Source organism: Dasypus novemcinctus, chromosome 10 (genome assembly GCF_030445035.2).
Source record: "Dasypus novemcinctus isolate mDasNov1 chromosome 10, mDasNov1.1.hap2, whole genome shotgun sequence".
NCBI lineage: Eukaryota > Metazoa > Chordata > Mammalia > Cingulata > Dasypodidae > Dasypus > Dasypus novemcinctus.
In genome coordinates this window covers 127146813-127164400 of record NC_080682.1, presented here as the reverse complement: position 1 = coordinate 127164400, position 17588 = coordinate 127146813, and the positions used below count along the sequence as shown (strand labels likewise).

Genomic DNA, 17588 nt, shown 5'->3' with positions numbered 1-17588 from the left:
CCCCCATCCTAACCCAGCTCTTTGTCCTGGTCTCTCCTGTACCGCCCTGTCTTAGAGCCACCCACGAGCCATCCTTGGCACCAGAATAAATCCTGGCCTAATACTAGAAGCTCTGCCCTCGTCCTTCAGGCTTATCTAAAAACCTCAGTAGTTACTTGAGAGGGCAGGCAAGGGATAGGAAATTTATGACCCACCAGTAAACAGAGTAAAATCTTGTTTATCAAAGATTTTTGGGAGAACTTAAATAAAACATGCACTTTACACAGCCACTTGTCATCTGCTTCAAAATGCTATAGTACCTGGGACCTACCTCTCCCAATCACCATATGGGAAGGGATGGGCTTGGTCTAGGACCAGTCTAGGTCTGGCTTAAGTATGTCCATCTGTGAAGGGGCCCAGTGACCATCTGAAATTTATTTGGCATCTTCTAATTCTCATGTGCTTCTTACACATACAACTAAGGTCATTTTGACATACCAGTCATTTCTGTGGGTTTCTGGAAGCTCAAGCTTTCTATATGAAAGATGTTTTAAGGAAATCATTTTTTTCCTGGGTTTAGTGAATTGTTAAAGAAATGACTGAGTTTCTTCTCTATGCAAAGTACCATGCTGTAGTCCATGGAGGTTAAAAGAAAAAATAAGGGCAGTCTTTTTGGCCAAGTGGTAAATTAAATTATTCTGTGAGAACCACCAAACCAGTTTAAAAATCATCTGGCAATCTAAGAGAAGTATAAGTAGCAGTCCAAGTGACAAATATAAAAACCGTCTAGACACATGGACAAGTGTTTAGAAAATGTTAGGAAAAGTGGAAATGAAACCTGATATCTAAATGATTACAATGACATAAACCAATGTATATGCATTGGTGAATATTGGGAAAAGAAAAAAAACAGAACAGAAAAAAACCGTTGGAAGAATATAAAGAGCTGTTGACTTACGGTGACATTTTCTGTGACAATATTTAAATATTCTCTATATTAATGTTTCCCTATATTATTTATGAAACCAGCAGATCAAGGATTCTATAAGTAAGTTAAAAAAAATGTCTTGTGGTAAAAAAGAGATGTAACGTAGCATTTCTAAGGAAATTCTACCCAAGCTTTTTGGGATGAAAGAAAATTCCATGGAGATCTAGAAGAGAAATGGGTGCATTTGTCTGGGACTCCTGACTGTTAGACCAATGTTGTTTTTCTGGGTTTTTTTTTTTCATATATTTCTCAGCACAGACCAATGTAAAATGTGGATGCCTAATGCAGGAAATACTTTTAGATTATCATTTGAGGCAGGGACTTCCTTTCAGTTTTTGGCTTTTCTTTTTCTAATATTGTGTTGCTCCAAACTGTCGTTCTAGCATTCATATTGTAAATCAAGTGACAGGAGCCTTCCCAGTGCTGTCAGGAAAGGAGACAGCATTTGGCATTAGGCACAACAGACATAATGTTGCAGAACATTTTAGAAATGCGTGGCTTGAATAGTCAAAAAAAGGCAGACCAGGGCTGGGAAAATAGACAAATAAAGGACATATGTCATTTTTAGGCTCTGACCCCTTGCTTGGACATTCATCTCTTAGCTACTGATCTTTCAGCCACCAGCAAACTGTGCTGCTGCCTTATAGATACTAAAATTGATTTTTAAGAAGATCTCAAATTGAAGACAAGGAAAGCCTCTACTTATCGGGTATGTCAAGCAGGCAGTGTGGGCTCTGTACTTCCACTACCTCTGCTCCTCACATCGTCTGTGATGAAGTGAACAGAGTTTGCTGTGGGAATGTAGGAATTCCCGAAACACAGCCCACCTACCGACAATAAACAAAGGCAGGTAAGACTCAGCTGACAGAACAGACTGGCGGCCACTGGATGATGGGTGGCTTTGGCTATTTGACCCACAGGTAAGCCTTGGAGTTTATTACCAACTCCGTCTCTCTTCTCCATTCCATAGGAACCTGAGGATGAACACAATAAGGGAAACTCTATGCTCTCTTCATTGAAGGAAAATATGTTACTAAAATGCCAAGACTTGATACAGTGTTGTCATACAAACAGGGCAATTGTTTGGCTAAAAACTCACTTGGAGATGTTCCAGTGGGAACTATCTGAACTTTGCATGGAGATAAGCACTCCTGGGGTCGAATGTCAGGTACTGCGCTGCGATCTGTGTGGTGCAGCAGCTCTCACCTGCTTCGATGGTGTACACGAGCTCTGCGTTCTCCCCTTTGTCTTTATCCAGAGCCGTCACTTGCAGAACAGCTGATCCCAAGGCAGCCGATTCCAACACAGACGCTTCGTACAATGGGTTGGTAAAATAAGGGCTGTGATCATTAGCATCTTCCACGTTCACAATGACTCGAGCCAAGTTTCTTCGGTAAGGAAACTCCTGATCTCTGACCTTTGGGCAAGATACAAGAGCAGTGGGACTAAAATCTTACATTGCAAAGAACTCATCTGGCTATGTTCGTGGTGAGAACAAAATGTGATAACGGGGAAGTGGACGTGGCTCAAGGGATTGGGCTCCCGTCTACCATCTGGGAGGTCCAGGGCTCGACTCCCAGGGCCTCCTGGTGAAGGTGAGCTGGCCCGTGCAGAGAGCTGGCTCACATGGAGGGCTGGCCAGGGTGGAGAGCTGGCCCAGCAAGATGACACAGCAAAAAGAGACATAGAGGAGAGACAATAAGAGACGCAGCAGACCAGGGAGCTGAGGTGGCACAAGAGGTTGAGCACCTCTCCCCTACTCTGGAAGGTCCCAGGATCAGTTCCCGGTGCCGCCTGAAGAGAAGACAAGCAGACACAGAAGAACACAGTGAGTGGACAGAGAGCAGGCAGCGAGGGGGGGTGGGGGAATAAATAAATAAATCTTAAAAAAAAATGAGATAATGCACGCAAGATGCTCAACCCAGCCCCAGGGACATAGTGGGTGCCCAATAAATAGTGGCATTCTCAATCGAGGAAACTGTGCAGAGACTGAAAGCAGGAGCCATCTCTCTTGCTTAGTGCTGTGCCCGTGGTCTGTGCTGCTTGAAGCGATGTCTAGAGATCACAAACACAGCTCCTTTCCTCTGGTCCCTTACCCTGTCCCGCCCCGGCCCGTGTCTGGAGCCGCTAAGGGAATGGTGGAGGAAGGCTGCACTAAAGGGAACTATAGAGTAGTATTAGCAAATGCGGTGCAGGCATCTTCATTCATTTCCACTGTCACCTATGACCTGTCAGCCCTGAGCTTGACTGTGGCCACTCAGCAGGGATTTAGACGCATCCCTGCCCTCAAGACCCTTACAGGGGGAAACGGACTTGGCCCAGTGGTTAGGGCGTCCGTCTACCACATGGGAGGTCCGCGGTTCAAACCCCGGGCCTCCTTGACCCGTGTGGAGCTGGCCATGCGCAGTGCTGATGTGCGCAAGGAGTGCCGTGCCACGCAGGGGTGTTCCCCGAGTAGGGGAGCCCCACGCGCAAGGAGTGCGCCCCGTAAGGAGAGCCGCCCAGGGTGAAAGGAAGTGCAGCCTGCCCAGGAATGGCGCTGCTCACACTTCCCGTGCCGCTGACGACAACAGAAGCGGACAAAGAAACAAGATGCAGCAAATAGACACAGAGAACAGACAACCGGGAGGAAGGGGAATTAAAAATAAATGAAAAAAAAAAAAAAGACCTCTACAGGTGCGTGGGGGATACAGACAAGTAAACAGGCAGGTTCATGCGCAGCTCCGAGTGCCAGGGCGTCCTGGAGGGAGCAGTAGGAGGAGCCCAACCGCACAGCTGGCTTTCTGGAGGAGGCAGCAGGAACAAGTAGGAGTGGCACAAGTGGAAGGGGAGTGGGGATGGTATGGGTGTCACGCACATACACGCTGAGCAGTATAGAAAAAGGTCCAGAGGTGAGAGAAAGCTGTGACCACAGGAAGGTGAGCAGAAACTTCATTTCTAAAACTTGACATGCCCGTTTTGGCTTCACCAAAGAACCCTGCCCAAATACTTTCCAGTTCCTCCTGCTTCGCATATGGTAGAAGCTTGCAAACAATCAATTCTTTAACTACCACATGGTTTTGCTATATTTTGATTTAGAATTAATCAAGTGTGTGCTCTTGGCTTGTTCAATTTTAGACTCCATAACTTAAGAGAGACGTGAAGAAATCAGAAAATACACTGAGAAGAGCTGTCAAAGAGAAGGGGGTTTTCAGAGACAGTGCCTAAAAGGAATGCACAAAAGGGCTAAAATGGCTTAGCTGGAGAAAGGCAGCATAAAGGAGTTATTTGTTCTAAATACAGGTATCAGTTACATGAATGGTAAATGGTAGAGGATGACTAAACTGAACTCTGAGCTTGCTGAGGAAAGAATGAACAGCAATGATACGAGCAACAGTGAGAATGGAGTTAGTCTCTGGCACCAAGTTCCTGCCCCAGGAAAACCCCTGCAAATCAGCCCGTGGTGCGCTGTGTCTCCCCACCTGCCAACGCTCTAAGACCCAAGCCCAGCTCTGTTTTAGGGTGACTGGAGCCTAGGTCTGTCCCAAATGTGAGCACCATGGGTGCAGGTACACAGTAGGTCGCTGAGCTATTTGTTGAATGAATGAATGAGGGGGCAAAGGCATGGGCTGGATGACCTCACTGTCACTGCTCCTGCCCCCTGAGTCTGTGCCTGAAGGCATAACCAGGGCACGGCACTCATGCCTGACCCACGGAGGTTTCTAGGCACTGCATCTAGACTTCACCTTCAGCTGCTTGGGAGCCGGTGGTGTCCTGGCGTGCCTGAAAGCTCATCAGTGCACAAGACTAAGTCTCTGGTGCCGCCCTTGTTCTGAGGAATGCAGTGAGGTCTCTGTTAGGCAGTGGCTGTGCAGTGTTCATGTGGTTCAGGGGTAGGTAAAAGAACAGATTTGAAGCCATCAACTAAAGAAGAGTATTTCTCATACCACTTCTTCACAATTATGTGAAATATGCAAATTCCACTTTAAAAGTAAAGCAGCTTCTGCTTAATTTGCAGAGCCCATGAACCTGAATTCGGAATTAACACCTGCTCCGGGCTTCAGTGTATTTTGAGGTCTTTTGTGTGCCAGTATTTATTATTAGGTCCGATGCCAGTAGAGTAAGTAACAAATCAGTTCTCCAAACTCTTCCAAGGACTGAGCATTGCATGCATTGAATTACTGATTACCCTCATGATTAACTCCTCAAAGAACTTCTCTTAAACTTTTCCACAAAATCTTCTGGCTGCAAACTGATTCCAGAGCCTGGGAGGCTTATGGAAACATGGCCTGTTCCTTCCCTCTCAAATTAGTTCATCTGTCAGCAGCACTGATTGAGCAGCTCCTGTCTGGAGAAATTATCTAATATTTCAGTCTGGCAAAAATATGGAGCAGCTATCTAACAACAGTAATTCTTCACTGAAATGAAAAGGCAAAAATGCGTGCAACTCAGTTGTGAAAAGACCAAATTTACTACAACTTGCAAAAGTAAGGGCCCTGTTTCTCTGAAGATGAAGGTGTGTGCCTTAAACAGTCATGATCCTGTGAAGAGCAAATTAGGAGTTTGGTCCTACCATGATGCTGAGAATGTGCTTCTCCTGGGCCTCGTGGTCCAGCCTCTCGGCAGTGTAGAGGACGCCGGTGCCGGGGTCGATCCGGAACTTCCGCATGCTGGCCGACTCGATGCTGCTGTGCACCGTGTAGCTGAGCTTGTGCTTCTCATCCCTGTCCGTGGCTTCAATCTGCAGGATCTCTGTGTCTGGAAGCACATCCTCAGAAATTGTCACGTCGTAATGTGGCTGGGAGAACTCCGGGCCATTATCGTTATTATCCAGCACTTTGATAAAAACCTACAGTTAAAAACAAGACAAGAGTGATGCCTGATGCCCACTCACTCATAGCTGATACCAGAGGCCCCTCTTCTTTCTTCCCTCCTTGTCCTCGGAGCCTAGTTTCTAGCAGATACGTAAACATGTCGGAAGCTCTCTAGTAAAGCCTCTGAGCAGTTAGAGTTTGGTGATAAACCAGTAGTTCACATCAGCAGGAACACGATCTCTGAGTCGACTGGTATACTCACTGTTAATGGAGACTGCCACCCGGGGGTGATGTTTCCACGGATTATCTGGGGCACAGTGTAAGAGACCACAAGGTGACCTAGGTTTGTAAGCTTCTAGTAAGTTCCTGCTATGTGCTCCTTATAGTGGACTAAAAGTGGAGGCAGTGGCAGGATGGGAAAAGCGATGAAGAAGAGGCGAAGCAGAGAGAAGAAGGGACACCAGTGGTGCTCGAGCAGCCAGAACCGTCGCCTGGACTGTCCACCTACCACAGTTCTCTATCACCTGGTAGGGGTCTGGCAAAAGGCACGGCACTAATGATAGTTAAAATGCGAAGCTCCCTGTTTTCTTTTAAAAAGCATTTTGCTATAAAAATTTCATATATATATAAAAGTAGTAGCTGAGTGAACCCGCATGTACTCATCACAGCTTTGAAAATTATCAATTCATAGCCAATCTTGTTTCATCTGTATCACACACAGCCTTACCTTCTCCCCCACATTATTTTTGAAGCGAATCTCAGCCATCGCATAATTTCAGTATGTATCTCGAAAAGATAGAAACTCTTCAACACACGCCTACACACACAATAGCACTACTGCATGTAAATAAACTAGTAACTCCTTAATATCATCAAATATTCAGCTAGTGCTTATATTTCTCTAATATTTTTAATGTATTGTGTATATATTGCATGTGATTCTTCTCATAAATAATTAGGATGCAAATAAGGTCTGAACAGGGCATTTAGTTGATATGCCCTTCAACTATATTTTAATCTATAGGTTCTACCTCCATCTCTTTCTATTTCCTTCAGTTTTTATTTTGTTACTGTTGATGTTGAAGACATGGAGCCATTTGATCTTTAGTTCTCAGAGCCTGAACTTTGCTTATGCATCCCAAGGGTTGTTTGAGAGGCCCCTTTATCCCTTGGATTTCTTATATATTGGCAGTTTGATCTAGAAGGCTTGCTAAAATTCAAATTCAAATTTCTTTTTCTTTCAATCTTTCTTCCCACCCTCTTTTTTCTTTTCCTTTCTTTTCACTTCTTTTCTGGCAAAACTCCTTTTATTTATTATAGTTCATTAAAATACCAAAATGGTATAATGTTCTAATTCTATGATTTCTTCCTCATTTATTAGCTAGAACTGTTCTGTAAAAAGAAACGTGTGGTCAACTATTTGGTTAGTTGAAGTCCAGGTCACATAGGAAAGGCAAGATAAACACTGAATTCTTTCCCTTTATTTACCACTTCAAAATAATTAGTTGGTTCCCTAGCATCCTCCAAAATGATCAGTGGGGGCTTTTTTACCAAGCATCCTGATGAACTCAGGAGTTTCAGGAATGTGATGCTTCAGCCCACTGCAGTCATTATATGGATGGATGCACAAGCGGACCCTTCATGGCTGGAGCCTCTTCAAGTCGGCTCCTAAGATCTTTTGCCCTGCCCTGATAGTCTTTGAAAGCTTCCTTGCTTTCTGGTAAATGTTGCTGGAAATCTTGTTCAAGATTACCTTGTGCATTTTCTGCCCCAAACTGGAATTATCCATTACTCCAAAAATCTTGGTTCCTTTTAAGTAAGAAATGGTATTTAGAGCCTCCAATGTGGGTGCTAGGAAAGCTCATTATTACTGGACTAGCTATTGTTTCTAGGCTTCCCCCACCCCGCAGTGAATAAAGTCACAAAAGTATCTCTTGCCGAAAATTAAAAAATAAAAAATGAAGTATATTGATGAATTTGGTGAATTCCAAATCAGAATAAGGCCTTCAATGCTGTTACTTAATCGCATTGTTTTTACATCTGTATGTCCTTTCTCCCATGCTGAAATTTCTGATGCATCGTAATTGTTCATTGCTTTATCTGAAATACATGCACAAAAGTCTCAGAATAACATCAACATTATAATTATGATCATTTAAAAAAATTTACTATTATTTTGCAGTTCTTTTTGCCCTTAGGATTTCTCTCACTAGGGATATGTGTCAAATAACTATGTTTAAAGTCACTTAGAATAGTTTTCCCTGTGCAGTATGGCATTAACTGGATACATGTTCAAGTTCACTTGCTTCCATTTACTTTCAAATTGCAGACTTGCTTTTTTTATTAAGCCGACACTCAACCACTGAGCCATATCAGTGCCTCTGAGTTGTTTTGTTCGTTTGTTTGCTTACTGTTTGTTTTTAGGAGGCTCTAAGGACTGAACCCAGGTCCTCCCATGTGCGAAGCAGGAGCTCAACTGCTTGAGCCACATCAGGTCTGACTTGCTTTATGTAAAAAAATGGCAATCTTGTTTTCTATTTTATGTAAAGGTACTAGAAGGAAGGTATATTTAAAGAAGTCTAGCTTCTACACCTGTTCTCTTCATCTCCTACAGGGAATCATTTTTCAAATGTAGTTAATAGCAACATACTGTAAGCACTTCCCCCACCTTGCCAGCTGGTGTAACACTGGGCGAGAGCTTCTGGGGGCGAGGGTGCCCCACAGGAGACATTCTGCAGTGCCTGGAGACATTTTTGCTGTCGCAGCTGGAGTGAGGGAGGGTGCAGCTAGCATCAGGGGAGGTGGACAGGGACGCTGCTAACTATCCTCCAGTGCCCAAGACAGGCCTCTGCAAGAGATCCACCTGGCCCTGAGCGTCTCCAGCGCTGCTCCTGAGAAAGCCTGCATTCCTCCTGAAGGGGGCGCCACAGGGGCCGGGGCCCTCCTCCACGGGGCGGGCGGCCCGCCTCCATTCCCTCCGTCCTCCCCTCGAGTGGCTCGGCACATGTCCAGTTTTCACTTTTAGAGAGTTTATAATGGTGCAACTCTAGCACCATGTCTTTTCCTACTTTTGTCAATGTGCCTTTGGGTCCCTAAAATTGGGATGGCTCAATTAAGGGTTAAGTTATCAGAGTTTGCCGAGATAGTTCTACTTCCCCTCCCCAGAAGTTTGTATCATTTTTCATTGCCACAGCAATACATAAGAATGACCGTCTTCCCACAACCTTGCCACAGAGGACACGGTACACCTTGGGGATTTTGACCAGTCTGCTAAATGAGAAATGGCGTATCAGTGCAGTTTTAATTTGAATTACTCTTATTATGAGTGAGGTTGAGATTCTTTTCATATGTTGAAGAGCATTTGCATTTCCCTGTTAAATTGTTCATATCAACTCATTCTTCTACTGATTAGATGGCCTTTTCCTTCTTTATTTTCGGAAGTTTTGTGATAGAAATTGCAAATGTATTTTCAATTTTGTCATTTATTTTCACTTTGAGCACGATGGTGTTTTTGCCATACGAAAGTTTTCATTTTATTTTCCTGTAAATAAATATATCAATTTTTCCCTTATTGTTTCTGGATATTAGGTCATAGTTGAGAACATTTTCCTCAGTTTCAGGTTAGAGCAGAATACACCCATTTTTTGTAAGTGGCATTTGTGCATTTCATTTTTTTACAGTTACATCTCAATCCTTTTGGAATTTTTCCTGGTATATTATGTGAGGAATGGAACAAGCTTTTTTTTTTTTTTCTTTTTTGCATATTGCTATCCAGTTATCTCAATGCTATTTTTTTTAAAAGAACATAAATTCCCCACTAATTTGAGAAGCAAATTTTGCAATTACATATGCAATTGGTATATTTCTGGGTTTTCTATTCAGTTGCATTGGTTTATTTGTCTATTCATGCATCATACAAAAATGTTGTAACTATAGAGGCTTAACAGCATGTTTTAATGTCTAAAAAGACACTATCCTTTCTTATTGTCCTTCTTTTTCAGGGTTTCCCTGGCTAGTCTTGCCTGGTGTTCTTCCAAGTGAACTTCATACTTAGCCTGCAGATCACTGACAAAAATGAAATCATTTTTAAAATTTGGATTATGCTAAATATATTAGCTTAGAGAGAACTCCCTTTCTGTTTTCATGTAGTCTGCAGTAGCGACCCTTGAGGAAGGCATGCGTTCCCTTTGCAAGGGAGCACCCTTTTTCTATTAGCGGGGTGCAGGCCAGAGAAGGCACATCAGTGAGGCAAGGCGGAGCGCTGAAACGTCCAGAGAAGCCGAGGTAGTAGCCGGGAGCCTCCAAGGGCAACCAGGTGTGCAGGAAGGGGAGGCCCAAGGAGGGCCCCAAAGAGGGGGCAGCCACGCGGATGCCCACAGCCGGGCCCAGAGTTACAGGCACCACATTCCTTTTTTTTAAATTAGAGAAGCTGCAGGTTTATAAAGTTCCACACCCTACTCAGTTTTCGCTATTATTAATACTTTGCGTTAGTGTGGCACCTTCGTTACAATTGATGAAACAATATTTATAATTAGACAATAATATTGTATACACATTGCATAATATGTGCTGTACATTCCTATGGTTTTGTAAGCATTTTATTCTAGTAACATAATTCTAACCTCAAATTTCCCCTTTTAACCACATTCAAACATATAGTTCAGGGCTGTTTATTACATTCACAATGCCCTACTACCATCACCACTGTCCATTACCAAAACTTTTCCAGACAGAAACTCAAATAAGTAACTCTGTACCTGGTAACCTGTATTGTTGTTTCTGTATGAATTTGTGTATTCTAATTATTTCATATCAGTAATATACAATATTAGCCCTTTTGTGTCTGGCTTATTCCACTCAACATGATGTCTTCAGGTTTCATCATGTTGTCGCATGAATCAGAACTCCATTCCTTTGTGTAACTGACATTCCGTTGTATGCGTATACCACATTTTGTTTAGCCTTTCATCTGTGATAGCCCTTGAGTTGCTTCCATCTTTTGGCAATGGTGAATAATGCCACCATGAACATCAGTGTGCAAATATCTGTTTAAGCCCCTGCTTTCAGTTGTTTGTGGTGTATACATAAAAGTGGGAGGGCCAGGCCATACGGTAATTCCAAACTTCACTTTCTGAGGAAAGTGCCAATCTGTTTTTTATAGTGGCTACACCATTTTACACTCTTACCAACTATGACCCAGTGTTCCTATTTCTCCATATCTTCTCCAACACTTGGGGCTTTCTCTTATTTTCAACATATTTTTAACAGTGGTCACTGTAGTAGTTATAAGAGGGTATCTTGCGGTTTTGATGTGCATTTCACTGATGGTTAAGGATGTTGAGTCCACATCCCATTTTAGGTGGATATTAGGAAGAGGTCTTTTACCACTTAGAATCTGATGTGAGAACTCTGGGGTGAGACAGATGGAGACCACAGCTCAGTTAGAAGAGATGGGGCCTTATAGTATGATAGGGGCTTGAGCTCATGAAGAAAAAGTGACCTAGGAGAGTAGAAGGGAACAGAGAAGAACCTAGTAGATACTGGACCAAAGCAAGGTTTCCCCCACAATATCCCTGACACATAGATCTGCTCTTTGCTTGGACACTCACATGCTCCTGAGGTACGTGCTCCATACCTTGGCAGCTCCTACCTTTCCCTGCCCCGACCTGATACACACTTTCTCACAAGCAGGTTTATCCAAGGGATCAGAATTCGTTTTTCTCTATGTTACAGGAATCTCACTCAATTGATGATTGCATTATAATTCTAAAACATTTTAATTACATAAGAAACGCAGGTTCTTTGTGGAAAAATTAGTAAGTCAAATGTAAAAAAAAACCTTCCATATTACCACTTTCTACTTTTTAAATTTGTAGGTTATGGCTTATTTCAATTACATAGTGAAACTTTTACCTTAACCAGTCAAGGGATGATTGATTTGGCTAATATATTTCTGGATAGCTAAGGATTTCATCTTTCAAACTTTTCATTTTAGCTAACTGTAAATATTTCTGTAGCATGTTGCATACTTTAGTGCCTTGAAGAAAAACATTTTTGATGACTTGCTATCACCCACTGATCTATTTATTCAGCACCTGCTCTGTGCCTACCTTTGCGTTTGGCAGCAGGGATGCAAGGATGAGTGCTTGAAGAGCTAACAGTCAAGTTAGGGACACATGTGGCTCCTGAGTGATTCACATGCACTGTTGTAAATTCTATCCTAGAAGTAAGAATACACAGACTGGAAGTGTAGAAGAGGGACTGACTAAGCATCACACTGACGTGCACTGTTATCCTGGGTTGTCACTGTGAAACTGATGTAGATGGTTTGGGCCAAGGTCTTGGGTTACTTCAGCTTGTCTTCTCCTTCCATAGTCAATGCCCCGTTGACTGCTGATGCTTCCAAGAGATGTGTCTATCTTGTGGCGCAGGAACTCCCTGCTAATGTCAACTGAGTCATGGGCTCCATGCTTCCCATTGACCACACGTAGTATCCCATCTCTGCTGCCTTCAAAGGGCAGATGACACGCGTTGCTTCCCTGTCCCCACTCCCCAGAAACAAAGCAAAACAAAACAAAACCCCAAACCAGGAAAAGAACTGTTGAACTGTTATCTCCTTAGTCTGGCTCTCTCTCTCTCCCTCTTCCGCTCCCTCTCTGTTGGCCTCTGAGAGGGAAGGTGGGCAGGGACACTAACTTCTCTTTAATGTAGTCTTCTATCCAATAACATGGTTTGTCTCTGCAGCTACTCAAATCTACTATTTTTTTTTCAGGGGTGTTTTATAGTTTTCCTCAAATAGGGTCTGAATACCTTTAAAGTTCATTTATGGGGAAGCGGCTGTGGCACAAGCACTGATTCGCATTTACCACATGGAGGACCCAGGTCGATCCCAGAGACCTCCTGGTAAAACATGAAAAAAGGCATCCCAGACCTGCATGGCACGGAGAGGTGCAGAGAAGCAACACACCAAAAAGACAATGATGCAAACAGATAGAAAAATAAAAAAATAAAGTTTATGTATGTACTATCCTAAACAGGGTCTTCTCTTCCATTATATCTTTTCTCTGTTTATATACCTAGCTGAAGTAAGCTATATAGTAAGCTATTGATTTTTGTATGTTAACTTTATAACTTGCTATTTACTAAATTTTCCCATCATTTACAGTTTCTCCATTCACTCCTTTGAGCTTTTCAGATATATAATTATACTATATGCAAAGAGAAGTTGTTTTACTCTTATTGATGCAAATTTATTTATTTTGTCTCATTACATTGTCTAATACTTCCAGCACAAGGTTAAATAGTGGTGGAGATAGTAGACAGCCTTGTCTTTTTCATCACTAATAAAGTCTCTCGTGATCCTCCATTAGAAAGATTCTGATGTTTGGCTGCATTATAGAAAATAACTTACTTTAAAAAATAAATTCAGTCAGATCATGGTTATCCTTATAAATAGCAGCACTACTGCTCACTTTGATACAGAAGTACTTTTTTGAATGAGAAAAAGTGACAGTCACTTCTGTGCCAAGATTTGTCTATGGAATGAGCCTTACATTGGGACAAGATTTGCCCTATGAGCTGTGGCAGAAAAAGGATTGAGAGTGTGCCTACAGAGCTTTGGGTATTAAGTTATCTCCCATGTATTTGGAAAACCATACTAGATTCTTTGGATGCCAAATCCTTCCTTGAAAAGCTCAAGTTAACTTAGTCAAGATGCTAAACTATTTGTGTTCAGATAAGCAGATTGTTAACAAGATAGAAAAAAAAGTAAAAAAAAAAAAAAAAATAAAGCCTTTGTGGCCAGCAAGTCTGCCCTGAACTTCACAAAGTTTCAAAGTTGATGTGCTCTTGAAAAGCTTGCCTCTTTTTGCCTGCTTTGTCCTGTGCCTAATCTACAGTCAGAACAAGTGTTTCCCTGTAAAAGACTTCCTTCTCCTTATTTGCTTTTTATTTCCCACAGTTGGGGCCATTTGTGAGCTCCTGAACTAACAAACAAAGCAAAGTAACTCTCAAAGATGTTGTGTTCAAAATGGTAATTGAAAGGCCTAAAGAAGTACAAGGGAATCAAAGCAGAAGAGAGCCTCAGCGGAGGAAGTCTCTCCAGAGCCGGGCTCAATGCTGCCCACCACAAACCCTGGGGGTTTTGCAGACTTCTCTGAGCTAAGTCTGGGCAGATGCCAAGCCCTGCTTTACAGAGGCTCATGCCAGGAAGAATCCATGGGGCGAGTTGCAGGAAACGCCCCTTTTTAAAAACAGACCCCAAGTCCTAAGTTACTTAAAATTTGTTCTACCTCTGCTGTCCTTTCAAAACCACGTTTAAAACATTCTACAGATGTGATTTCAAGGGTGATGCCCCTTATACTCTCCCCAAGATTACAGATACTGTTTTTGAATGTTGGAAGTGTAAAAATCATGTCCGCTTGTACTTGTTTTACAATCTGTATCATTCTGTTGTATTCATGTCTCAGACTTTATTACCCCTGGTTTGCCAGTGGAGAAAGTGAGCAGCAGAGAGAAGGATGCATCCGAAACCACAGTGACAAAGCAGATGCAAACCCAGGTCTTAGGAGCTAAACCCCGAGTTCGTCCATGAAAAGGTCTCCATCTGCATCTTAACTACACACATGTAATTGTAAATATACGTAACATATATGTGAAGAATATGCATGCAAATATTATTGTGCCTTGCCATAGAGAAATCTTAATTTACAAAACTAGATAACCAACATGACCCTGCTCATTTAGGGAACATTAATCACAGGATTAATTTAAATAGAAAGCTCCCCGCTGTTTCTAAAATTGGAATCCATTTTCAAAAATTGATTCACTCATAAGTTGTCAGGTACTGATCTATTATGTATAGTGAAATTTTATTATTATTATCTTTTTAACAGAAAGTCTTCCATTTTAAGAGTTGGCTTGCTGCTTTGTTCTATCTATATACAAGTGCACGTGTTCCAGCATTTTCCTAATCTGAGTATTCAAGGAAGGTTTTGGCTCCTCCCTTTTTCATCTGCTAAGAGAGAGAAGACACTAAAGCAGATGAGAGAAAACCTTTTAGGGAATTACGGAGCAGCTTTAGCAAAAGTGATTTATGTTTCCTCCTTCATTTTAAGGAGGTACGGGTGCTGGGGAAGGGAAAAGATAATGCCAACTGCTCAAGGTAAAAATCTGCTTTTTAAAGGAAACAGGCCAGTTAGGAACTCCCCACACGTGGCTTAAAGACAAAGAAGAGGGAAGGGCATCTCAGGACTGCGGAGGGAAGGGTGTCTCAGGAAGGCAAGCTTCTCGGCAGTAAGACTCTGTCCAATCCCAATTAACTGCGTTCCTGGGGTTTAAAACTTTGGAGCTTATCTGGAACAGATTATTAATCTCACGTTTGACTGTAGAGTATAGACACACAAGCTGATTTTCATATCTTTATGAATCAAAGCATGACTTGGATAAGAAAAACAGTTAAAATCACAAAATCACGTCTCATATGTCCCTGAATGGAATTAATGTAATTTTTAGATTACTATGTGGGCATTAGTATCTCTCCTGTCCTCCGTGAATAACAACGAATGCCATCCCCATAGTACTTTATAGTTATCAGGAATGCCATCTCAACTTTAAGTTAACTGAGAGCCAAAATGTAATAATAAAACCTGACTCTGTCTAGCACGTTATACATATCAAAGAATCTACATTCTTACAACAGTCCCTGAGGTATGGAAGGGCTTATCCCTGTTTCCCAGAAGGAATGCAGCTCCTCAGAGGCACTGCTTGGTGCCAGCTGACTGAGCCTGGGCCTCCTGGCCCTGGGCCAGAGCTCCTTCCACAGCTCCAAACGCTCTCCCGAATACAGTTAAACTCTGTGTTTCAGTTAAACTCTGTGTTTCGTATACACAGGGGAGAGTTCCTGAGGGAAGAATGGGTGTGTACCTCTTTATGCAGGTACACCCAAGTGTCAGAACCTCAGGTTCTCATTGTAAAACGAGTGCAGCGATAACAACTGACTTAACTGCTTCCGAGGCCCTTGGGAAATGAAGCGTAAGAAGGAAACTTTCCAACTCGAAAGTCTTATTATGCTCCTATCACGAGGTATACATTTCTACACATTTTCAACCATTGATCCACTGGAAGAGCCATGTTCTAGCTTTATTTAAAATTTGCTCTGAAGATGCAGTAGCTCAGCTTGGCTTGGCAGATGCGTGGGGAAGAGCTGTTAAAATTCACCATTTCTCATCCTTGGAGGGCATGTCTCTGACCCAGGAGCTCAGCGAGTTACAGTGAGGCTCTCCTCGCTTTCTGTGGGTGGTTGAGGCAGTCTCACGATCGCAGGTGGCACTGGTTTCCTCCGGCAGCCGTCTTGAAAAGTGCTTGCCTCATAACCAAAAGACACCCTGGCCTATGAGAGGCAGCAGAGTATAGTGGTGAGGAGAGGAGGCTCTGGAATCGGACTGCCTTGGTGGGAACCTGGGGTCTACTCAAGTTTCTTAGCCTTGCTTTGTCTCTCTTTAAACCTAGGATGGGCTGGTGACAGTGGCTTGTTTTCCTACTGCTGTCGAAACACACTGCCACACACTCAGCAGCTGAAATCCACACCCGTGTTACTCATGGCTCTCTAGACCGGAAGCTGGGGTGTGGCCTGGCTCCACTGGGCACTCTGCTTAGAGTGTTACCAGGCTGACACCGGGGCTGCAGGGACGAATGTGTGTCCCTGCTCACCTGGAGGGCTGGCTGAATCCAGTTCCTTGCGGTTGAGGACTGAGGTCCCTGTTTCTTGGCTGGCTCTCAGCGGGAGCCTCTCTCAGCCCCCTTAGATCCCCTGCAGGGAAGAAGCTGTGGCTCAAGTGACTGAGCTCCCACCTACCACATGGGAGGTCTTGGGTTTGGTTGCTGGTGCCTCCTGGAGAAGACCAACAAGAAGTGAGCAAGTGCGACAAGCAGGTGCAGCGAGCTGACCCAACAAGATGATGCAACAAAGAGACACAAAGAGAGACAATGAGAGACACAATAAAGCAGGGTGCTGAGGTGGCTCAAGTGATTGGGCACTTCTCTCCCCCATGGAAGGTCCCAGGTTCGGTTCCTGGTGCCTCCTAAAGAGACGATGAGCAGACATGGAGAGCACACAGTGAATGGACACAGAGAGTCGACAGCCAGTGCAAACAATGAGGTGGGGAATGAATAAATAAACCTTTAAAAAAAAAAGGGCCCCTGCATTCCTTGTCTCAGCGTCCCCTCCACCGTCAAACTAGCAATGGAATGTCAAATCCTGCTCACACCTTGGAATCTGACTTTCCCTTTTGCTGCATCTCTTCGGACTCTGCTTAAGGAGGCGTGGGATTAGATTGGGTGCACGCGGCTAACCCAGCACAGTCTCCCTATTGGAAGACTCATAACCTTCACTACACCTGCAGAGTCCCTCTTCCCATATAACTTAAACATATTTACAGGTTCCTGGAGTTAGTGCACGGCTGTCTGGCGGGGGTGGGCGGGAGGGGACCGGCAATTCTGTCCACACAAACAGGGCTGCCTCACAGAGTAACTGTGAGAATTCAATGAACCCATTCATTTTCAGGGCTTGAGATAACCCTTGGAACCCAGGAAACTCTAAAAAATGTCGGTGATTTTCAGGCAGAGAGAAGGCTGTCAAGGAGTCACCCATGGTGGCCGTCCTGGGACGGAGCACCCTGAACCAGGTGAACCCCCTCCCCCCTGCCTGGCACCGGGACCCCTGGCAAAGCCTGCACGCAGTGCCTTGCAGCACCAGGCCCCAGGACAAGGCACCACTCCCCGGGCTAGGTCCCCGTTCACAGGCCAGGCTGCAGCCACAGGCCGTCCTT

At 43.6% G+C, this 17588-nt stretch overlaps 1 protein-coding gene across 2 annotated transcripts in view; it reads right to left on the bottom strand.

Annotated features, from left to right (window-relative positions):
* Positions 1 to 17588, bottom strand: part of FAT3 (FAT atypical cadherin 3) — a 539827-nt gene that overhangs the window by 99628 nt on the left and 422611 nt on the right. For both annotated transcript variants that reach the window (XM_071218314.1, XM_071218315.1), the window contains 2 exons: positions 5520 to 5795; positions 2174 to 2384 (listed from right to left, as the gene is read on the bottom strand). In XM_071218314.1, coding sequence (XP_071074415.1) covers positions 2174 to 2384; positions 5520 to 5795 — 487 coding nt within the window. The remainder of the gene's footprint in view (positions 1 to 2173; positions 2385 to 5519; positions 5796 to 17588) is intronic.